Source organism: Perca flavescens, chromosome 17 (genome assembly GCF_004354835.1).
Source record: "Perca flavescens isolate YP-PL-M2 chromosome 17, PFLA_1.0, whole genome shotgun sequence".
Classification (NCBI taxonomy): Eukaryota; Metazoa; Chordata; class Actinopteri; order Perciformes; family Percidae; genus Perca; species Perca flavescens.
In genome coordinates, this window is record NC_041347.1 from 29,170,516 (window position 1) to 29,194,592 (window position 24,077).

Consider the following 24,077-nt stretch of genomic DNA (forward strand, 5'->3'; position numbering starts at 1 on the left):
ACCCGGGACGACAATACGAGGGTTAAAGAAAAAAGTACATCATTCTGTTTTTAGGTTGGGCAGTAAGGCAAAAAAAGTAGGACACTGGTTTATTTTTCAGTGACAAGCATCATTCAAAGCAACTGCAAGTTTTGCTAGGAAATTGTAATCTTCAAATTAAAATAGCTTCCAATCCAATTACTGTCTTCAATGCATATCAGATGCAAATATCTTCATGTCTAACTCCATCTACTGTTTGCCTGGGTGCATGAGTGTGTAATACTGGCACGTGAACATTTCTCTTTACTTGAGCAGTTTGATATTGCACATGATGAGCTCCTTCCAGTTGACGAAGATCATGGCCACTTCCTTCTCCGTCAGCAGCTCGCAATCCAACAAAGGTTTGTGGAAGATCTAAAACACACACACACACACACACACACACAGAAACATTACAACTTTTACCAATATTAATCAAAACCCAGGCATTACTATAAGTACAATTTTCACATTTTGTATTTTATTTGAAAATCAGTTTGCTACTTCAAATTCCACAACAGAAAATCCATCATTTAGTATTTGTTCTTAATAAGGACGGTAACTTCTTGTGTAAATTTAGCTTGTGTGTCTTAGTTCTGAACCACTGCACTTTCCGTCTCTATATAGGCATGCATGACCGAGTTAACGCTGCCCTCGGCCCTCTCGCTTCGCACACTTTATAGCAGCTACATTTATGAGCAAGACGTAACCCTGAGAGAAACTGTGAACTTTAATTCCCAGAAGGCCTCTGAACTGCTCACATAAAGCTTCAGTTTCCAAATCCAACTGCCTTTGCTAGCTTTGTCAGATAAAAAATAATAGGACGAGAGAGACAGCTACAAATAAAACCATTTGATTGTTGACGTAGTTTGTGGTAGTCATACCAGTAGTTTTGTTTGAGCAACTGGGTTCAACCAAAGTTGCCTTTCAAAGTCCTATATGACATCAGTACTTATAAGCCAAAAAAGTCAGCAATAATGTAATGGCAAAACCTAAACTATCTCTCCTGATACATTCAGTTTTCACATTTGGCCAACATAAAGCCCTAAAAAAGTCAGCAGAAATGTTCCTTAGCCAGCATAGAATTAAGCAAATCAAGCAAAGCAATGCATTCTGATTACATTTATTAAAGTAGGCTACCCGACTACACACTACCACAACAACCTGTTTCACAGGCCTGAATATGTGTGGGAATTTCTGAGTTTCAAAGTAGGCAAAATCTGCCAAATACTGCGCTGAGTGTCGCAGAGTTGCGATTTGAAAACAGATTTCCATGTTTTTGGTTTGGCGCACAACTAGGTGAGCCAAAATGTATTGTGAATCTTAACCCTTATGTTGTCACAGTTATTTTTATATTTGAAATATGAGATGTTGAAAAAGGCGCGTATAATGTCAGAAGAAGTGATAGGAACATCTGAAAAAGTTACAGAAATGTCTGAAAAAGTGACAGAAATGTCTGGAAAAGTGACAGAAATGTCTGAAAAAGCGATCAAAATTTATAAAAAAGCAAATGTTGAAAAAAAACCACAAATACGTGGAGATAGGGACAACTAAAGTGTTTTTTTTCATGGCCGACGGGAAGACAACACAAGGGTTAATTGTTAGGCGGGTCTGATCCAAATTTGCGAGGGGCCGGGTTTGGCCCTCGGGCCCTGAGTTTGACGCGCGCGCTCTGCCGTGTGTTTACCTCTGTGACGAGCTGCAGATCGTTGACGTAGTTCTCCTCGGTGACGATGAGCTCGTGGATGTAGCCCTGCCTCTTCCTCTCCATGGGACTCAGCATGTCCAGCAGGTGGAGGTCAGCGCACCCTGGAACACAAATGTCGCACATACAGCTGTCAATCAAACATCCTGACACATGGGAGCAGGAAAAAAAACAGCACCTATTATACCTCTATTAATACATTACCAAGAAATACATACCTGGGATCAACAAACAGGAAGGGGGGCTAACAGTGGAACGCGCTGGAGGAGAGTTTGAGTCAAAAGTCGGTAATGTGAGTCCGTGTTGTGTACGTGAATCCGTGTTCTGTGTATGTCTGTCATTTAGATGTCCAAAATGTGTGTATGTAGAGATTAAAGAGAAATCTCTATTAAAAGTTTATATTTATGACATTTTACATTTGAACATTATACCTAAACAAGGAAGATGCCTAATGGCGCTTTTGTATTGACTGTAGATCTTGGATATCAGGATATTAGCATTAACATAACACTCACCAACAGTGTATTTATGAAGATATTTACATTACATTTCATTTAGAAGATGTTTTTATCTATGCTACATTTTTGTTACCTAAAATTGCAGCTCTTTTTTCACTTTATGTTTTTTTTTTAACATTAATATGAGTTCCCCCAGCCTGCCTATGGTCCCTCAGTGGCTAGAAATGGTGATAGGTGTAAACCGAGCCCTGGGTATCCTGCTGTCTTTGAGAAAATGAAAGCTCAGATGGGCCAATCAGGAATCTTCTCCTTATGAGGTCATAAGGTGCAAGGTTACCTCCCCTTTCTCTGCTTTGCCCACCCAGAGAATTTGGCCCACCCATGAGAGAGAGAGAGAAATCATGGCTTGCAAACAAGCAAAGCATGGCAGTTGGTCAAGGCCACACCTCCACACCTACACCCCACCCCACCCCCTCTCCTCCTCAATAGCTACAGACACAGAAATGGCACATCCTAAGGAAAGCTCATTGTGGGACTGGCTCTAGTGGCTGTAATTCTGCACCAAGGCTGAATTTCGCGAGAGACTTCAGATACAGTATTAGGGAACCACTAAGGTCTATATAAGAGAGACTTCAGATACAGTATTAGGGGACCACTAAGGTCTATATAAAAGAGACATCAGATACAGTATTAGGGGACCACTAAGGTCTATATAAGAGACTTCAGATGCAGTATTAGGGGACCACTAAGGTCTATATAAAAGAGACTTCAGATACAGTATTAGGGGACCACTAAGGTCTATATAAAAGAGACTTCAGATACAGTATTAGGGGACCACTAAGGTCTATATAAAAGAGACTTCAGATACAGTATTAGGGGACCACTAAGGTCTATATAAGAAAGATACAGTATTAGGGGACCACTAAGGTCTATATAAAAGAGACTTCAGATACAGTATTAGGGGACCACTAAGGTCTATATAAGAGACTTCAGATACAGTATTAGGGGACCACTAAGGTCTATATAAAAGAGACTTCAGATACAGTATTAGGGGACCACTAAGGTCTATATAAAAGATACTTCAGATACAGTATTAGGGGACCACTAAGGTCTATATAAAAGAGACTTCAGATACAGTATTAGGGGACCAATAAGGTCTATATAAAAGAGACTTCAGATACAGTATTAGGGGACCACTAAGGTCTAGATAAAAGCATTTTACAAGCAGCATGTCATGGGACCTTTAAACTAAGATGTGCTTGGGCTGTGCAGTAGTTACACTATTAATAGCTTGCAAAATCTATAGCATAACACTGTAGATGTTCAGTACTTTTGGACAAAAGTTGTATTCACTGAAGATGTAGTTGTGCTAGTACGATTTCGACATAACAAGCAGACAGACACACAGCCATGCTATTTATAAAATGTCCTGTTTATATTTAAGCCTTTTTAGCTGAAAACAGCTGCAGAGATACTTAATCAAAATATTGATTACTGTAGCTTAAAGTTAAAGTTATACGGCTCACTGTTAACAAACTTAATATACAATGAAGTGAAAATGTATAAATGTATTTTAGGAGAACTATTTCAAATGTTTGTTTAAAAAAAACGTAATTGTAATCGTAAAATTCAATGTTTTGTTGACAATCGACAAACACCAATTTCACAGAACGCTTCCTTAAGTTTAAGACAGATACCTTTGTGTGTGTGTGTGTGTGTGTGTGAGAGACAGTAACAAGGCCAGTCGACTGCAGTCTGTCTAAGACCATTTAATCATCAGGACCAGTCAGATTAACGGCTTCATCAACATCTCCACCAATAAAACCTCAGGACATTTGTTTTTTTACTATCAACGCTATGCTAACATTCTGTACATTTCATTCATTCATTCATTCATTCCAGTATCCTTATCGTTCCTTTGTGTATCCATCTGACCATTCATGTCCATAAAATTGCGCATTCATGCTTTATTTTCATTCGCTCACTGGCGCCAAGTGCAGTGCGTTTACATTTGGCTGTTAATCCATTTGTCCATTCATCAGAGTTGGTATTTATAATTCATATGAAGCATCAACCATTACCATTCATTAGATTAACTACAGATCATACAGAGCTTTGATTTCTTTTAGACTAGACCAGAGCCATGCTTCAGAGCAGAGTTGAGCAAAGTGTGTGTTCTGTTAAAAATGGAAATAAAATACATAAATGTTATGTGCTGCTTCCACCTGCGGCACATTGAGTTCCCAAAATGATGTAAACTTAATGCTAATAGGGACCAAAAATGGCTGCAGATGGGAGGGTTAGCATGTAGTAACAGGCAGAGATATATTTATAAGAAGTGTAATATGGACCCAGCTGGTGTGGAACATGGCTCTGGTCCAGGTGGGTCTTTGTTCTAACCTAAAATACTCACTCTGACTGTGAGAAGTCTCGACCATAGGTTATTCCAAACTGACAAAAACTCTCCCGGAGACCCCGAAAACCAGGATCTGCTCATACATCTGTCCCGTGTGGACCCAAAACCAAAAACCCAAATCCGGGCCTCCGACCTCAGTTTGTTTAACAACCGATGGTCTTTGACTCATCACCCAATCAGAGACCTTCCCCTCTAATACTGACATACTTGAGGAGCCAATGGGATCCAAGCAGGTTCATAATAATAATAATAACAACTCTATTGCTTGTTGTATAAAAAGTTGCGTAGATCAATAATTGTTTCATTCGTTGTTGTTTTTTGTTTCTGAGAGTAAACATTAAAATCACAATACTATCATCTGGATAAACAAAAAAAAAACAACAACATTACAAATCTGATATGGCAACCACTATAACACTAGTCTGTTGCTATGGGAGCAAATAGAGGCGCGGTTCTGTTGCTGTTGGAAGTGGAAAAGATAGGTCACCATAGTAACAGGTAATATATATATATATTATTTGAAAGTGAGGCTTTGTTGTCTGCCAGTTTGTTTGACACAGAGCTGTTAATCAGTGATATGATAAAATATCCTTGCTGTTGGCAGAAACCGCGTATCTCCACATTTTTAAATTTTAATTTCATAAATCAATGCTATCGATCACCCTTTACATCTATCTGTGGCTTTTACAAATACTTAAACAGTGACGAGGCGATTTTGTCTGAGGTAAAAAGCTCACAAAAATATTTTCAAATTAGCCTTTTTCATTTGCTGAAAAACACTTTGGGACCAGGGCTGCAACCAACGATTATTTTCATAGCCGAATAATCTGTCGATTATTTAATCAATCAATCAATTAGTTGTTTGGTTCTATAAAAAGTCAGCCCAAGATAACGTCACAGACGAGTGAAGAAACTAGAAAATATTCACATTTTAGAAGCTGGAATCTTTTTTTCATAAAAAAATGACTCAAATCGATAAATCAATTAATATTTGCAGCTCTATTCGGGACAAAGAAGGCTTTACCCGACAGCAACGATATGATATATGGTGTTTTATGGACATGGAGCAGTGCTGTAAAGATCTATTTAAGCTAACGACATTTGAGGCAAAGAACACGGCTGCTAAAAAAACAAACAAATCAGAGTTATGAACTGAATGTAATGGAACTGGTTGTCGGAAACAGCTACAGTCCTGGGCCTCAGAGTTTAACATTTCACAGGTTTCACTGTCCCAGCCTTAATATCTCCTAGGGGTGAAGGGATCGTGCATGGGTTGATACAGTAGGTTTGGCAGTGCAGGGGGAAGCAAAATTAAAATCAGCTTTTTTGTGCATGAAGTATGGTGACAACAAGCTCAAATACTTTTAAAAAGGTGCATCACAGTGTGGAAAATTCAAAGAGGTAAAGCTCAAATGACTTCAAAATAACACTAGTTTGGGAAATTGAGCCACAACTAAAAACAGCTGAGCTATTCAAAGGAATAGTTTTTTGGGAAATATACTTAATCGCTTTCTTACCGAGTGTGAGATGAGAAGAGCAATACCAATGCCCGTTACGTATAGAGCTAGAGCCAGAGCCTGAAGCCGACTAGCTTAGCATAGCATAAAAACTGGAGGCAGGGCGAAACAGCTCACCTGGCTCTTTCAAGAGCTCCAAAATAATCCAACCAAACCAACACCTGAAATGCTTACAACTGAACAAGTCAGATTTTGTTTGTTTCATCCGTTTCATCCACAAACAGAAATGTAAAAACAAGTTGTAGTTCAGAAGCTGGCTTTAGAGGTTGTTTTTTTTAGGTGGATTTGGAGCCAGGCTAGTTGTTTCATGCTAAGCCAATCAGCCCCCGACTCTAGCTTCATACTTAACAGACAGACATGAGAGTGGTATTGATTTTCTCTCATCAAGAGAGCAAATAAATGCATTTGTCGAAATATTCCTTTGACTGGAATGATTCAAAGATCGGACGGCCATGAGCAAGTTTTTTTTTTTTATGACAAATCATTTCACCCCTACATATTTAGTACCAAATCTGTCTTGTGTGTTCATGTCCATCATCCTGGCCCTCAACAGTGTGACATCATCTCATCACCATAGCAACAGACAAAAAAATAAACATGTAAACAAAAATAACAACAACGGATCAGTTAAAGTTAATACATATTCAAAATGTTAAACTACAACGGATAAAAACATTACCACTGTGTCTGAGTGTGAACGAGAGATGTGTGTTTGTGTGTGTGTGTGTGTGTGTGCGTGCAATCTGTTCACACTGTTTCAGGTCACGTGCACACTCCAAACTCTCTGTACCGTGCTGCATTTTGTGTGTGTGCGTGTAATTTGGTTAGCTAGAATGCTAAGCAGTTAGAGCATGGCTTTCCATTTCTAGCCCTGAGCTACCGGGCTGATTCCCATTCCAGCTGCTCGCTCCCTTCTATGCCTCCTTGCCTCCTTTCCTAGCAGAGAAAGAGAGGACAAACTAATAGACTAACTGGAAAAACCATAGAAGGGAGCTGCATCCTGGGTTGAAACTTAGCACTCACTGCTCTGGGAAGCGTCTCAATACTGCCTCATTTCCTCTCCCCTCCATTACTTCATCTCCTTTTTGAGTTGGGGGGGAAAAAAGAAGAAGGGAAGAGGAGGGAGGAGTCTTTGGCATTGAGGAGAGGAGAGGGGAAGAGAAGTGAGGTGAGGAGAGGAGAATTTAACATTGAGACTTGTCCTCCAGCAGATAGTGGGTCTTTCTGAGAAGCTGTGGGAAGGGAGGGGTTAGTAAGGGCATGGGGTAGAGCCAGCGCTTTTGATTGACAGGTGAACAAAGCTGCTGAACCAATGGGAGCGAGGTAAAACAAAAACAAAAAAAAATAGAAATTAAGAAAAAAACCAGGAGGGAGCGGGATGAGCTGAGTTACTGATTCTAATGACAGAATCTCCCATTAAGCCACAAAATGACCCACTATCCACTGTACCACGCTAAGATAGGGCTGTGTGTATGAATATATATATGTTAATGTGTGAGTGGATTTGTGTGTGTGTGTGTGTGTGTGTGTGTGAGTGTGTGTGTATACAGTCACTGTGATCCAGTCAAAAACATGTTCATTAGTCCAATCTGGGAGAAAGGAGCTCAATAGTCTCGTCCCCTCTTTTTGCTCTCCTTCAATCTCCTCTTTTCCCTCCTTATCTAAACACCTTCAGACTGATAAAACAGAAAGAAAAGAAGAAGAAAAAAAAAAGATGGAGGAGGAGAAGAGAAGAACAAAGCTGGAGAGGAGTTCTGACTATTGAGCTCCCTTCTGTTGAACAGTGCTGTTTGGAGCCAGAGCCTTAGATAAACAGAGTTTGGCCAAGTCCAGTCAGAGCCATGCATAGACAGAGTTCTCGCCACCACTGGGCATTTTAACGTTACAGTCTGTCTGTCTGTCTGTCTGTCTGTCTGTCTGTCTGTCTGTCTCTCTCTCTCTCTCTCTCTCTCTGGCTTCTATTGGTGAAGAGTCGCCATGACCTCTTGCTGCTGTCCCATTGGTTGAGTGGCCTAGTGGGCGTGGCCTAGTGGGTCTCTTTGAGGGCTTTGAGGAGAGGGGGGTTCTGGGTAATGATATGATCCTAGAGAGAGGACGACAACAACAACATCAACAAAAACAACTAAACAAAAACAACAACAACAACAACAACAACCAATCGGGTGCTAGGTGGGTGGAGCGTGCAGCAAGACAGAGAGTGTGGAGCTGTGGTCTAACCTAGCATAGAAATAGAGGATCTAGAACGAGCACCAGCAGCAGCAAGCAGTGTGACGGAGCTTCTATCTGCAGACAGCTGTTGTCTACTAAAGAATTTGTAATGGACAGACTGTATACGTCCCATATGTGAGGCTAATACGATATTAAAATTTGGGAGTTTAAATTATCAAAGCATTATCTTCTTTTTTTTTTACATCAACATATTATGAAACAAACATTTTGGTAAAAAACACTTGTTTTAAAGGCTGAGATATGTATGAACAGGACATTTTATAGTTAAGGGTCCCATGACATGCTGCTTTTTGGATGCTTTTATATAGGCCTTGGTGGTCCCCTAATACTGTATCTGAAGTCTCTTTTATATAGACCTTAGTGGTCCCCTAATACTTTATCTGAAGTCTCTTTTATATAGACCTTAGTGGTCCCCTAATACTGTATCTGAAGTCTCTTTTATATAGACCTTAGTGGTCCCTTAATACTGTATCTGAAGTCTATTTATATAGACCTTAGTGGTCCCCTAATACTGTATCTGAAGTCTCTTTTATATAGGCCTTAGTGGTCCCCTAATACTGTATCTGAAGTCTCTTTTATATAGGCCTTAGTGGTCCCCTAATACTGTATCTGAAGTCTCTTTTATATAGACCTTAGTGGTCCCCTAATACTGTATCTGAAGTCTCTTTTATATAGACCTTAGTGGTCCCCTAATACTGTATCTGAAGTCTCTTTTATATAGACCTTAGTGGTCCCCTAATACTGTATCTGAAGTCTCTTTTATATAGACCTTAGTGGTCCCCTAATACTGTATCTGAAGTCTCTTTCCCGAAATTCAGCCTTGGTGCAGAATTACAGCCACTAGAGCCAGTCCCACAATGAGCTTTCCTTAGGATGTGCCATTTCTGTGTCTGTAGCTTTTAATGGTATTGAGGAGGAGAGGGGGGGGAGGGGCAAGGTGCAGGGTGGGGGTGTGGCCTTGACCAACTGCCATGCTTTGCTTATTTTCAAGCCATGATGTCTCTCTCTTTCTCATGGGTGGGCCAAATGCTCTGTGCGGGCAAAGCAGAGAAAGGGGAGGTAACCTTGCTCCTTATGACCTCATAAGGAGAAGATTCCTGATTGGCCCATCTGAGCTTTCATTTTCTCAAAGTCAGAGCAGGATACCCAGGGCACGGTTTACACCGATCGCCATTTCTAGACACTGGGGGACCATAGGCAGGCTGGGGGAACGCATATTAATGTAAAAAAAACTCATAAAGTGACATTTTCATGCCATGGGACCTTTAAAAAATAAACTTGTCAGAGCTCTCTTATATAAATATAGAAAGGCAAGAATGTATTTGGCATTTCTGTGCTGAGATTTATGGTTTCCTGCAAATACTGATATAACTGTGATCAGGCCATACTGTATGTAACACAAAATGTCATATGTCGACAGATGATGTTGCAGTACTCAGACTTTGTGTACACGACATAGATATGTTAAGATTTGTATATAAGAATCGGCCATTTTGTTTTTCTACATTATATGCGTACGGTGTTATAAAACTGGAGCATTTTATTTAATTAAAGAACTCAATTCATTTATGAAATACCTAAATTACTTGGGTTGGAGCCAATTATTTAATCAAACGTCCAATAAGGAAAAACATGTGTTGTGTTTTCTATAAGCTTGTAATGCTTGGTTGATTATTGGTCACCAATGTGAACCATGGCTGATTAAGGAAAAGAAATCCAATCTGTGTCGTTGCTTCTCCACTGTTTATATGATGTTCCCATCACATGGAATCATTTTTTTTTAAACGTATCCAACCGGGGATGGTTTGTTAGGGCTGGGTGACATGGCTGAAATCAACATCACAACATTTGTAAGAATATTGTCCCTGTATGGATGGATATTATAATTAGCTGTGGAATGTAACCAAGTACATTTACTCAAGTACTGTACTTAAGTACAAACTTGAGGTACAGTACTTTTACTTGAGTCTTTTCATGCCACTTTTGTTCTTCTACTCCGCTACATTTCAGAGAGAAATATTGTACTTTTTACTCCACTGCGTTTATCTGACAGCTTTAGTTACTAGTTACTTTACAGATAAAGATTATTGCACACAAAACACATGTGGTTTATAAAATACGATGTTTTATTATGAATAAAAACTACACAATATACAGGCCTACAAGTACAGCTGAAATGATTACCCTAATAAACACTTCAGTTCATTGATACAACTGCTTTGATCGTTTCCAGTTTATAAAATGTAAGCTTTTTTCTGCATTCAGTACTTTTCCTTTTAATACTTTAAGTACATTTACCTGATGATACTTACAGACTTTTACTTAAGTAATATTTTTAATGCAGGACTTTTACTTGTAGCAGAGTATTTTTTTTACAGTGTGGTATTAGTTCTTTTACTTAAGTAAAGGATGTGAATACTTCTTCTACCGCTTATAATTAGTGTGTTTTTATAATTTTGGCTGAGTTGGGCTAAAAATATCCACCCAGCTAGTCAAAATACTGACATCAGTCCAGGTTTACTGCCAGCTCTAGAAACTCTAATTCTATGGTGGATCATGCTGAAAGGACACATGCGGGAAGAGGGGAAACACTTTTACACTGATGCGTGGCAAATAAACACACACACATGCATGCACATACGCGCCATGCAAACACACACAAACACCACCCAGAGGCGTTGCATGATTGGGAGGTTATCAAAGAGGCCCAAAGGAGTGTCGAGGTGAAGGGTCAAAGGTCAAACCAATCCAGGGTCAAACACTGAGAGAGGGACAGCATCTCCACACCTGGCTCTGGGGTGTGTGTGTGTGTGTGTGTGAGGGAGAGAGTGTGTGTGTAAGTGTGACTGTGTGCGAGTGTTACACTACTTTGTATTCCCATTGAGAGTATGTCAATATGTTATTTTTAGTATATTGTGTGTGTGTTCACGTGAGATTATGTGTGTGTGTGTGTGTCTGCGTGTACTCACACTGCGTGCTTGGGTCGGTATCCGTGGTGAGTTTGACGTAGTTGCTGGGAAACAGACCCTCCCGCCCGTTGAGCTCTCCTTTCCACCAATCACAGTCGTCTTTGTTGAGCACCGTGATCACCTGACCCTTCAGGAAGGCCAGCTCGTCGTCGTTCTGGGCCACGTAGTCGTACATGCCGATCACCTGACACACAGCTTCAGGACCAGAGACACACATTAAGGACAGGATGTCAAACCTTTGACCGTTACAGAGACTATTTCCTCTTTTATTATGAAACGATGCGTTTCTTTTTCTAGCGTCCAGATATCTTTTAATCTACACATGAGACACATACACAGATGGTATACATGTATAAACTCATCTATTCACCTATAAAGCTTGTAGTTGTGTTCATGTATCTTTTTTTTCCTCAATCAAAAAATTGGTGGCTATGTAAATGTCATTAGGTCCAGAAAATACTCTATGCCAACTTTCATGTAAGTTGCACAAACGTACCACTTTTAGTGACTAAAGGTACAGTGTTCCCCCTAGATCAACTGTCTTGGCGGGGAGGTGAGGACAGGTGTGGGGACGGGATGTGGCTTATTTAGCTGTTATTTGAATTATATAACAGCTAATAAGTAAGCTAATCAATTTTGGAAATTCACCAAATTGATAAAGAAAAAAATGCTTGATTTTGAGTCTGTAGTCAGAGTAGTCCTTAACTGAAAGTTATCAGTCTTTGTCAGTTTCTTTTCCAGCAATTCTAAATCAAAGAATAAAGTAATTTCCTTCACAATGTAGTGGGATTTCTTAGTTTATAAGGGACACAGGTAACATGTTTATACTTCCTGTGACTATGATCCAATTAATCTTATTTCCACGTATTTTGTATATACTCTGTGCCGCCCCTCTAATATAATGTTAGGGGAAACACGACAACACATTCCAAATATTTGCAATGATTTTAATAATAGACCACAACTTTCTCAAAAATTGAAAAACAACTACTTTCCCACAAATGATGGTATAGAATATGCATTATTGTAATTACTGAATATGCAGTAAGTCATTTAGTTCTGCCACCATATTGTGCAAGTAGTTTCAGGACTTTAAAGGCACAGTACGTGTATTTATTCGTGAGTGTACCTGTATGAGTACCTGTGCTGGCAGGAGCCAGTTTCGGAGGGGTGGGCTCTGTGGGTGTCGTCTTGCTGGTGCTGGGACTGAGCAGCTTCACATAGTTGGCCGGAAACCAACCTATCTGGCGTTTCTTCCCCCGGGCCTGAACCAATCAGAACACAGCGTGTTATTAGTCATGAATTGCAAACAGAGTCTAGATTCCTAGAAGTAAATATTTCATTTTCTCAAAGGCAGAGCAGGATACCCAGGGCTCGGTTTACACCTATCGCCATTTCTAGCCACTGGGGGACCATAGGCAGGCTGGGGAAATGCATATTAATGTTAAAAAACCTTTTCACCCCATGGGACCTTTAACAAAATCAAGAATTAGAATTTTACTTAATGATTCATTTAAAGAACAACTGAATATCCTCAAAATAGTTAGGAGTCTGCTTGTACGTACAGTATGTTACAACTGATGTTTAGTAAAACTAAACTGGATTAGGTGAGAGGCTCAAGGTTACTGACCTCACGGATCTGTTTTCTCTACCTTATTATTTCTTTTAATGCAAGGTCAACATGATGATCATTTCTTTGCGTATATTAAGAGTGTGTGCTTGTGTACCTGGAGCTCACCCTCCCACCAGCCCCCCGGGTTCTTTTTTCTGATGAGGATGAGCTGTCCTGGAGCTAAGGTCAGCTGCTCTGCACCGGTAGCACTGTAGGGGGCGATCACCTGAGCGATCTCTGATGGACAAAGAGACAGACGACAAGAAGAAGAGGAGATATGTGATGTAAGTGTTGATATCGGTTTTGATTAACCAAACAACTATTGACTTCAGCTACAAATTTATATTTCAAGAAAAGATCAAAGAAGGAGAGAGCGATATTACAGAGTAACTGAAAGCTCACCTGGTTTCTTTCCCAGGCTGCCTGTCTTCCCTGCTGGTCCGAAAGACTGGAGACAACGTTTAAATAACAATCATTACAAATATTTCCATTGTTGGGTGTAAAAACTTAAAAAGACACACCTATGGTTCTGGTACATCCTCATACGTTCTGAGGGAAATCTCACCTCTGAGTCTCGTGGCTTGACATAATTTGAAGGGAAGACTCCAGTCTTGCCCCCGACCATGCCCGTCCACCAGTCCCCTTCTTTCCTGGTCACCATGACGACGTCTCCTTGCTGGAAACTCAGGTCCCCCTGTTCACTGCTCTCGTAGGTGTACATGGCCACGTACTCTGTACACATGCATGTGGAGTCAACGGCAATTACTCACCTGACTTCTCAAAAGGTGTATATTCACGTTTGTGCTTACCTTCTCCAGACTCGAAAGGTTTTGTTGGGGAAGGGGAGGGGCGTTTTCCATTGGGTGGGCTTTCTGATACTCCAGACTCACTAGACACAAGGAAGAAAAACATTCTTTAAACTGTAGATCAAATTAAAAAAATGTACAGTATTATTTATTATTTTGTAAGTTTTGTATGAAGCCCATGTTGCCATTCAAAACGATATGTAAGCAAGTACTGTTGTACTAATATAAAAAAAAACATCCTCGGTATGATGAGTCTCTTCATGCAACTTCTTCAAAAGGGCATTTTTCACTCTTAAGTGAGCCATTTAAGATTATTTAATTTTTGCTCAGACAAGCCGCTAGAGAGCCTACAGCCAACCAGAATATCAGCAGTCCAATCATCTCTGGTGTGGAGTCTAAAAGGTTCTGTCTAAGGATCTGTAGCAGCACTCCAGCTAAAAAGGATTAAATGATGCGAGATGTAGCAAAAACTGAGACCAAGCTGCGAAAATAGATACAATCTTACAAGTTCTAAATCCAAAAGCCAACCAATGTTTAGCGAGGTTGAAGCAGGAGTAACATGATCCTGTGTGCTGCCAGTAACCTGTCAGCGTTCTGACTCGGTGCAACATTTTAACCCACCTAGTGTTTTTGCTGCGTGCTGTGGCACTAGGGGGAGGCGTCATGGTGGCGGAGATTAGCTTGACGTAACTTTTGGGGAACCAGCCTCTCTGTCCGGTCTGCAGTTCACCTAGCCACCACATGTCCTGCTGCTCCAACACGGTTATTATCTGCATTAACAGGAATACTATTAGTTCTATTCAGTTAAACAAAATGTTCCCACTCAGAAAATATGGCTCGCACAAAAAGGTTACAATAAAAACACACAAATGCCAAATAAAGACAGAAGAAAGATGCAGATTGATTAACAAAAAATACAAGGGTCAATAACTCAAAAGAGTGCAATGTACAGAATCTATATGGGAGAATGCTCCTCTACCTCGTTTTTGTTGAAGTTGAGGTGGTTGTCCTTCTTCGCTCTCCAGGGATACAAGGCCTGAGCCTGCAGACCCTCGACCTTCTCCCCCTGACAAACAGTGAACAACAGTCATAAGTAGGGCTGTGTATTGGCAAGAATCTGGCGATACGATACGTATCACGATACATGGGTCACGATTCAATATATTGCAATGTATTTCGATACTGTGCGTAAAGCGATATATTGGGAATTTTTTTTAAGTATAATTTTAGAAAAACATATTTAAAAAAAAAAAGACTTGATGTTCATAAAAGTCAAAGAAGTTTACTTTTGGTAAACAATTCAGTACACAGATTGTGGTTCCCAGGTTCTTAGTGAGCTAATGTTTATATGCTAAAGTAGGCCAAAGTTCAGCCATAGCTACGTTGTTAGCTTCTAGCAAAAAGTCAGGCACTGCTAGGCACTGTTAGGCAAGGACACTAGTGGTGTGTCTCAGCATAGCCATCTAGCGGTAGGGGGTTTAAACACAACATAAGCGTGAACCACTGTTTTACATGAATATTTTTGAACGCTTACATTTATTTTTATTTTTTATTATTTTTTAATAATAATAATAAAAAAAAATCGATATTGCCTTTTTGAAAATCTATACAGTATTGCTAAATAAAATATCGCGATACTCAAGTGTATTGATTTTTACTTACACCCCTAGTCATAAATCAGTTCAGACATTCATGTACAAAGACAGCAGCAACTGATGGATCTTATGAAGACCAAGGTTGTCGGCGAGGAAGACTACTTCATTTTCTATCTGAACCCAATCTGAGGGCCCAGTTTGAGAGAAATCCATCCAATTGAGATTCAGGACTAGAAGTTCCGTTACCTGTCCCAGCACAGGAGAAGGAGAGGAGCCCGTCGTCAGGGTAGCAGGTGTGAAGGCGGAGCGTTGCCGTAGCTGCGCTGAGGGAACACTGAGCGAAGGATTCTGACTGGTTGAAGAGGTCGGCCACGCGTCCCATCCCTCGCTGTCTGATTGACTGGCTGTGTTGGTGGGCCACCTGGAAATGTAAGCAAGCAGACCACCCCTGTATAAGTTGGGGCACTAAAGGTACAGCATGTGGTTGAAAATTATGGGTTGGACATCAGACATTATGCAAGAAAATAGCAGCTTTGTAACGGACCTGCTAATAAACCAGTCAATGGGACGGAATGAATGAATTAATGAATTTTCCAAACAGTTTGTTTTTCTTTCTAATTAATTTGTTCAAGTCTTTTGCCAGTGGTGTTAGTTTCTAATATTCTGTCCTTAGATGCACCATTGAAGCCAAAATTGGCTCTTATAATAATGCCACCCAGCAGGACTTACGTGGTGCTGAAGTCAGCCCAGTTACTGTTGGCAGAGGACGTGGAGGAGGAGGAGGTCTGTCCAGGTGCGGGGGGAGGCGTGGATAACGGCTGCTTGGCTGAGGGGGGTGTGGCTGAGGCTGTGGCACGCAGGCTGATTGGTGCTTCACTGTCGGGTATCCGTTCAGCGTAATTAGCTGGGAACCAGCCGGTACGGCCCCTCAGCTCTCCTCCCAGCCAACCGGGTTCACCTGTTTGGGATTCATCCACCTATCAGAGCAGAGGGGCGGGATTAAGATGCCGTTGAAGCATGTAAACACACAGAGATGTGTGTGTGTGTGTGTGTGTGTGTGTGTGTGTGTGTGTGTGTGTGTTTAGATTCATGGTAGAAGAGATCAGTGGTGTAAACAACAACAACAGCCTCAACAGCAGCAGTTGTTCAGAGATGAATTCCAGGAAGTAGAATTACCAAAGTAGTGGATGACCGAGTGAGACAAATGACAAATAACATACGAACTTGATAACGTGACATTTGTAACCGTTAATGTTGTGTTCAGATTTTTGTTTTCAAAAAGGTGCTTATAATGAACAAGAACTTATTACCTGTGTAACTCAAAAATAATTCTACTTCTATAAATAACCTCATATTAAAACCTGTGGCTGTCCCCTTCACTGCAAATTAAAAAATATATTTACTTTCTTATTTTTTGTTGTAAAAGGCAGGTTTATTTAGAGAGACATTGATGGTAATAAAACATATTTTTTATGTATTTAAGTGGGGTTTTTTTTGTAAGTGAAGTATTGCAAAGCATCGCAGTCACAGTTAAGCGGATTTATAACTTTTCATATTAACCATAAAAATCAAGCATAACAACATTTATAGATCTGATTAGAGTGATTTGGTTAAAAACAAAAAGAGCCAAAGACATTCATCCACTGGCAAATGAATGAACACTGAGACGGCATGAGATGAACCAATGACAGCAAGAGTTCAAATGAAAGCTGGCTTGTGATTGGTGGAGTCACAACACTGGGCGGGGGCAAGAACTTACCCATTCCCCCTTCACCTTCAGTTTGCACAGCAGAGGAGAGAGGAAAGAGTTAATACAAACTTACACACACACACACACACACACACACACACACACACACACACACACACACACACACACACACACACACACACACACACACACACACACACACACACACACACACACATTCAGACCACACAAATACACTCAGCCAAAGAAAAAGAAAAAAAGAAGCACATATACAAACTGAAGCTTTAACACAAAAACACACACAAACACATACAGTAAATACTACTTCATGTATGTAAGGCCTTTGTTTATGTGTTTTGAGCACCATTATCCTCTTGTGTTCACGTGTGGCTCAAGAATTCAAGTGTATGTAAGTTGTGTGCGTACCACATACCATGATTACATCTCCGGGAGCGATACTAATCTCATCATGGCTGCGAGCATCAAATGGATATAGAGCCCTGTAGTAGACCACCTTCACTGGCTGCTGATGCTGGTCAAAGCTAGTCACTGGTGCCTTCTGGTCAAACAGACTGGGTACCGGAGCCTTCTCTACTGAAAACAAACAGAGAAACTAAAAATAAATTAAACAGACTAGTATTTATGATTACTGTCTCCTGCTGGTCAAACCTTGAGACAACATATATATAGACTCTTTGGTGAAGCAGGCTTTGGATTTGTGTCCAAAACGTCATAGATCATAATATAAAGGACATAATGCTGCTTGTTCCTGAGAGATTACCATACTGTTAGTTCAGCATATTTAGAGAAAAGTGTGCTGGAGGTGGTTTCTTCCTTTATGGATTACAGATTTTTCTGCCAATGCCAATCAACTACCCCCAGAAGCGTTAGTTGAGCTTTACTTTTAAAATCCGATCTTTGCCTCTAAATGTGTCCTAAATGTCCTTAATTCTGCTTAAACTCTGCTAGAAACTATGGATTTAAGTTTTTCGCCGCTGCCGCACTAGCGCAATTCCTCTTAGTGTGGTCTTGAACTACTCTAATCTGTAAAGTGTCCTGAGATAACTTCTGTTATGATTTGACACTATAAATAAAATGTAATTGAAATGAAGATGCCACTTCAGGTACATGCATTTAGGTCCATGTAATGGCATTAAACACAGCTGACCACCACACCAATTCATGTTTTTGATTTGGATCTCATTTTGTCACTTGTGCGCTCTTTCGTGCAGTCTATATAGGCTCTGACACACCAACCCGACGGCCGACCTTCGGCAGAAAAGGCAGTCTGATTGGACGAATGCGTCATGTGGGTCTGGCGACCATAATGGCGGCTCTTTCGGAATACGATCTCATAATTTTACGAAAATAGTTCACCGAAACGTGTTTCTGAAAACATTTTAAGCGAGAAATAGGCCGTGCAGTTGCTGAATCGGTCTTCATTTCAGATCGACGAAGTTCAGTTTAAAAGACTTTTGTCCGATTTTGAGAGGCGTTCGTCAGGCTCATCCCACTCGTCATCTCCCGGTTAGCGCTCCACCAATCAGATTGGTCATTGAGTCCGAATGCCCGCCTTCTGATTAAACATGTCAAATCGGCCCAAATGAAGGCCGACGGCTCCTCCGACTGACAACGGCACGGAACACACCAAACAGCCTCCAGTCACCGACCTCGCCAGACTGTCCGACGGCCGATTATCGCGTTGGTGTGCCAGGGCCTTAAATCCCGTTACTCACCTGTTGAGGCCCAGGGGTCGGCCGGCTGGCTGAACAGCTTGCTCAGTTTCTCCTGCATGTCCTTCTTGCCTCTCCCCTCATCCTCCTTCTCTTCTGCTGATCCTGCCCCTTTCTGGCCCTCCTCCTCCTCTATCTCCTCCACCCCTCTCCTCTTCCTCTCCTCCTCTTCCTGAGTCACTCTGTTTAGCCAGGCATGTGGTGCAGAGATGGAGGGAGGGCTAGGAGCGCTGGGGGCGGAGCTGGCTGCTTCATCCCTCCAGGCCACGGCTTCCTCTGATGACAACCTGATGAGAGAGAGAGAGAGAGGCATATAAAATGATTAACCAGACAAAACTTTATTTTTATATCATAAAGTACATACAAAAAGATGTCACAGTATAATATAAAAAATAACAATTTCTATTCTAATGTAATATCCTGGCTATAACTCGAGCACATTTCATTCTTACCTGCTGTCCTGCAGTTCAGCAGACTTCCTCTCGATCGGGGTGTGTAAGTGAGGGTGTGTGTGTGTCAGTGTGGGTGTGTCTCCTTCCAGCTCCCTCTGTCTCTGCCTTTGCTGCCGGCTGTGGATTTCCCTCAGCTCCTGCAAGGCATTATTGGATACAGGAAGGAACAGCGGTGAGGAGGAAGTGGGATCAGAGGGCTGGCTGCTACGGGTTACCATCGACAACAAACAACAACAACAACGGCAGCGGCAGCAGCAGTAGCAGTAGCAGTATGTATTAGTAAGGTGATCAAGGCAAGCTCCGCCCCTTCAAATGTGTCACCGAGGCGATGAAGTGTCCCTTTCTGGTAACCATGGCAATTAAATGAATGTGAACTCTTTTAAAGGAAGACGCCACCGTTTGTTGAAATAGGGCTTATCACGGTCTCCCCTGGCTGTAGATAGGTGGGCCAATGCATTTTTTGTCTCAGTGCAAGTAATTAGGTTGTTGTTGTTTTTGTTGTTGGCTCACTTTTACTCACAACATGCTAACCGGCAACATAGGATTCCATTCACTATGCTAAGCTAACTAATGGAGGCACTGCCGGTGTTGCACCGGACTAAAACAATGCACAAAAATTGCGTTGGCCCATCTATCTACAGCTAGGGGAGACCGTGATAAGCCCTATTTCAACAAACGGTGGCGATTCCCTTTAAGACAAGTCTAGTGAGCACCTCATTGCTTTTGAAGTTAAAAGAGGACTCCTAGCTGCTGCTTAAGATCCTCCAAATCTACCCTGGAGTGCACTGACCAGTGCAAGAGATCCACAGTAAACTCCCAACATACGACATCCAACACATGTCTTTCCAGTCTAGAAGAGGATTTCTGCTGTTTATCTTCTGAAAGTTTGTTCCATTTTTTCCTTGTGAAAGGTTTTCTCGGGAAGTATTTCTTTATCCGAGTCGAGAGGCTAAGGATAGAGGGTGTTATAAGGCTATAGATAGATAGATATATATATATATATAGATATAAAAAGGTTGAAAAAGATAAAGAGGTTGTGTTGAGGTGCCAGTTTTAAACTTCCTTATTAAATTTGGGTGATTGGATTTGAGTTAACAAAAATCACAAAAAAAAATCTAATTTTTCCCATTACCATGTTGCCACTATAATGTTTTGAAAGCAGCTATAAAACCCATTCCGCTTCAGTTCCACAGAATATTTCATCACCTGCTAGCTGTGTGTGCAACTCCTGGCATTAGAGCTGGATGGGGTGTAGCAAGGCTGCTGCGCTTTTGGATTGTGAGGTACATTTTTGAGGTAGGGCTGCAACGAACAATCAATTTCATTGTCAATTATTTTCTTGATTAAAATGATTAGTTGTTTGGTCTATAAAATGTCAGAAAAAGGGGAAAAATGTGGATCAGTGTTTTCCAAAGTCCAAGATGACGTCCTCAAATGTCTTGTTTTGTCCACAAATCAAAGATGTCACAGAGGAGTAAGAAAACTAGAAAATATTCACATTTAAGAAGCTGGAAACATAATAACTTTTACTTCTTTATTTTTCTCATAAAAAATGACTCAGATCGATTATTCGATTGTCAAAACAGATGGCGATTAATTTAATAGTTGACAACTAATTGATTAACCAATTAATCTTTGCAGCTCTAGTTTGAGGCAACGCACTGTTTTATCACTTGTCAAGACTGTGACAACTGGCCAATGAGTGACATGTATCAATAAAAGCCAACTGTATCTCCATTTACATTTTTATCCCCATTTTCTCTCTCTCTCTCTCTCTCTCTCGTTTAGTGTAGTTTGTGTTTCTCGGTCTAAAACATGGTTGGGACTGTGAATTCCTCCCAGTGTGACTCTTGAGCTGCTCAAGCTGGTGTGGACACTAGACAAACATCCCAATGACCGCGGCAACTATTTGGCAAACAAAAAATAAAAAATGTTTTATGTAACAATCGCATTGGCAGCAGATTTTATTGGAAATTCATTTTAGCATGTTAAGCAGAATAAAGTGAAGCGAAGATAGTCAAGTTCACATATTGTTGGAAATGAAATCATATATAAAACTTTTTGAAAGTAGTTTTTTTTTTATGTCAGCCAAAAACTTCACTCAAAGTGGGAGGGGGGTGTCACTGAGAGGGGCCTTGTCACTACTGGAGGTTGGCTCTAACCCAGCCTAAAACAGAGGGCTCCAGTCATGGCGGCAGGGCGGAGCTTGCTCAAGGCACAGTACGTTTGTGGGAGGAGTTAGGTATAAACAAGGAGGGGAGGGGGGGGGGGATCAGGGGATGCAGTGGACGGTTCTGTGTAGTCATGACAACCAGCTGTGTCATTAGAACACACTCTGTTACTATAACAACACAATGCAGCTGTCGTGTTTCAGCCAAACATCCAATGTGAGGAAACCTTCACAAACAAGCAAACCAATCAGAAAGAAGAGACTGACGGAGGAGTAAAACTACAACTCTGGAGAGAGAGAGAGAGAGAGAGAGAGAGAGAGAGAGAGAGAGAGAGAGAGAGAGAGAGAGAGAGAGAACACCAAATCCATCTGAAACACGAAGTGGAGGACAAGAGACAAAACACACACACACACACACACACACACACACACACACACACACACACACACACACACACACACACACACACACACACACACATACACATACACACACACACACAGATTCTAGTTCATCAGCATATTAGCCTCATAAATGTCTACTAGCTTCCACTTGTCTGGCTGAAACATCATCTGGTAAGTATACATGCAGTAGCATTACAGTACAGTAGGAATCTAGTGAAGTAGCCTAGCATAGCAACAGCAGAAAGTTGCCTAATCTAGTACACCTGCTAACCTAGCAAGAATGCTAGTTTAGCATGACAACTGCGTACAGCATTAAAGGAACATGCCGACTTATTGGGAATTTAGCTTATATACCGTAACCCCCAGAGTTAGACAAGTCCATACATACCCTTCTCATCTCCGTGCGTGCTGTAACGCTGTCTGACGGTTCCAGCATTAGCTTAGCCTAGCACAGATCCTGCAGGTAACTGGTTCCAACTAGCCTACTGCTCCGAATTGTGACAAAAGTGACAAAATAACGCCAACATGTTCCTATTTATATATTCTCTGACAGGCTTGCTGCGAGCATATCACTCTGCCCAAGTACTATATTCTTCCGCCTGAGAATATAGTTACCGGTTTGTTTACAGTTAGAAAACGGCTGTGTCTCATGTTGCGTTGTTTTTTGTACACGCTGTGACTCTATAAATCACAACATGTAAATAGGAACATGTTGGACCAGGCGTTATTTTGTCACTTATTGGGAGCAGTAGGATTGCTGGAACCATTCACCTGCATGGTCTTTGCTGGCCATATGCCGCTGGAGCCGTCAGACAGCATTACAGCACACACAGAGAGGAGAAGGGTATGTATCGACTTGTCTAACTCTGGGGGTTACGGTGAATAAGCTAAATTCCCAATAAGTCGGCGTGTTCCTTTAACTATGGGAGGATAGTTAGCCAGCTGGCTAAGTAGTGAGCTAACACCAGCTTGGCAGCCAAAAGATGGGGCGCTAAAGAGGAGGAAGATAGAGAAGGTAAAATATTTTGTGGACAAGGGGAGGAGAGAGGGAATGGGAGAGGGTAGAAGAGGAAGAGGATAGAAGAAAACAGAGGAAAGGAACAAAGGATGAAGCAAAGAGAAGGTGATTTGAGAAAGAGATGAAAGTAAGGGGGTAGAGACATGGGGAGAAGAACAAGAAAGAAAGAAAGAAAGAAAAGAAGGGAAAGATAGAGAGAGGGGCAAGGTACGGCTGGGTTGTGGCGTGGACCTTTATAACGTAGTCTAGCCGAGCCAGACACACCCTGACGGCTGACACACACTCCTGAAGCTGTCCCTGCTCCTTGCACTGAAACACACACACACACACACACACACACACACACACACACACACACACACACACACACACACACACACACACACACACACACACACACACACACACACACACACACACACACACACACACACACACACACAGAGGATCAATCCCTCCATAGACACAAACACACACTCAGACAGTTAATGAACCATGAAGAACCAAGTCCGGTGTTACAGTGAACTAATTTGTCAGCAGTTTCTCTGCATGTAGAAAGTAATTTGAAATAAATCTGAGATGGCAACATTGGAATCTCTCTTGGTAATGACCTTTGTTAATACCATCTTGTATAATGTCATATATGAATTATAATATTAGACACAGCACAGACACAACAACAGTTAGGTTATGCTGAGCAAGTTAACATGTTAAATGTTGGTCTTGTGCATTAAGCTGTAATTAGATTTTTTGCATGTCAATTCAACATCTATAAAATATCCAACAGAATGCCTCTTATGTGGAAATGTGATTACCTGAATAAATATGTGAATCCGTGACGCGAGTGCGGTATCGCTCAGTAGAGATTAAAGTGTTAAGTGTTAAGTGTAGCCAGTTTAACAAAGACAGGCTGAAGTTGGCAACAGCCCAGTTTTCATATCATAAAGTGCTGTGTGCAAGAAGCCTAAGTAGATTCTTTAACTGACCCATAAGCATTGAATAGTAGACAACAGTTTAGTTTTTTAGGCTAGTAATGAGGCTGACACTCAACGTTAATTAGTTAAAACTGTAAAAAAATAAATAACGATTAAAAAAACTAATTTGGGAAAATAAATATCTCAGGCAGTACAAAGAAACAAAAAAGTACTTTTCCATGATCGTTTATATTTTCTTCCTTCCCGTTTTTTTAATGAGTCACAAATGCTGAGTTTTGCATTTATTTGCTTTGTATTTGTGTATATTGAGTGCCTCTTAGTCAGAGGT

The 24,077-nt window shown here is 41.0% G+C and overlaps 1 protein-coding gene across 5 annotated transcripts in view; it reads right to left on the reverse strand.

Moving 5' to 3' along the window:
- itsn1 (intersectin 1 (SH3 domain protein)) overlaps positions 1-24,077 on the reverse strand; it is a 55,145-nt gene that overhangs the window by 10,670 nt on the left and 20,398 nt on the right. For 2 of the 5 annotated variants that reach the window (XM_028603243.1, XM_028603241.1), the window contains 15 exons: positions 19,222-19,358; positions 18,773-19,056; positions 17,470-17,630; positions 16,055-16,302; positions 15,572-15,746; positions 14,710-14,796; positions 14,352-14,500; positions 13,734-13,813; positions 13,490-13,656; positions 13,327-13,372; positions 13,040-13,161; positions 12,454-12,577; positions 11,313-11,507; positions 1,706-1,827; positions 287-393 (listed from right to left, as the gene is read on the reverse strand). In XM_028603243.1, coding sequence (XP_028459044.1) covers positions 287-393; positions 1,706-1,827; positions 11,313-11,507; positions 12,454-12,577; positions 13,040-13,161; positions 13,327-13,372; positions 13,490-13,656; positions 13,734-13,813; positions 14,352-14,500; positions 14,710-14,796; positions 15,572-15,746; positions 16,055-16,302; positions 17,470-17,630; positions 18,773-19,056; positions 19,222-19,358 — 2,204 coding nt within the window. Of the gene's footprint in view, positions 1-286; positions 394-1,705; positions 1,828-11,312; positions 11,508-12,441; positions 12,578-13,039; positions 13,162-13,326; positions 13,373-13,489; positions 13,657-13,733; positions 13,814-14,351; positions 14,501-14,709; positions 14,797-15,571; positions 15,747-16,054; positions 16,303-17,469; positions 17,631-18,772; positions 19,057-19,221; positions 19,359-24,077 lie in introns of all 5 variants that reach the window. The other 3 variants (XM_028603242.1, XM_028603239.1, XM_028603240.1) reach the window with 2 other exon arrangements.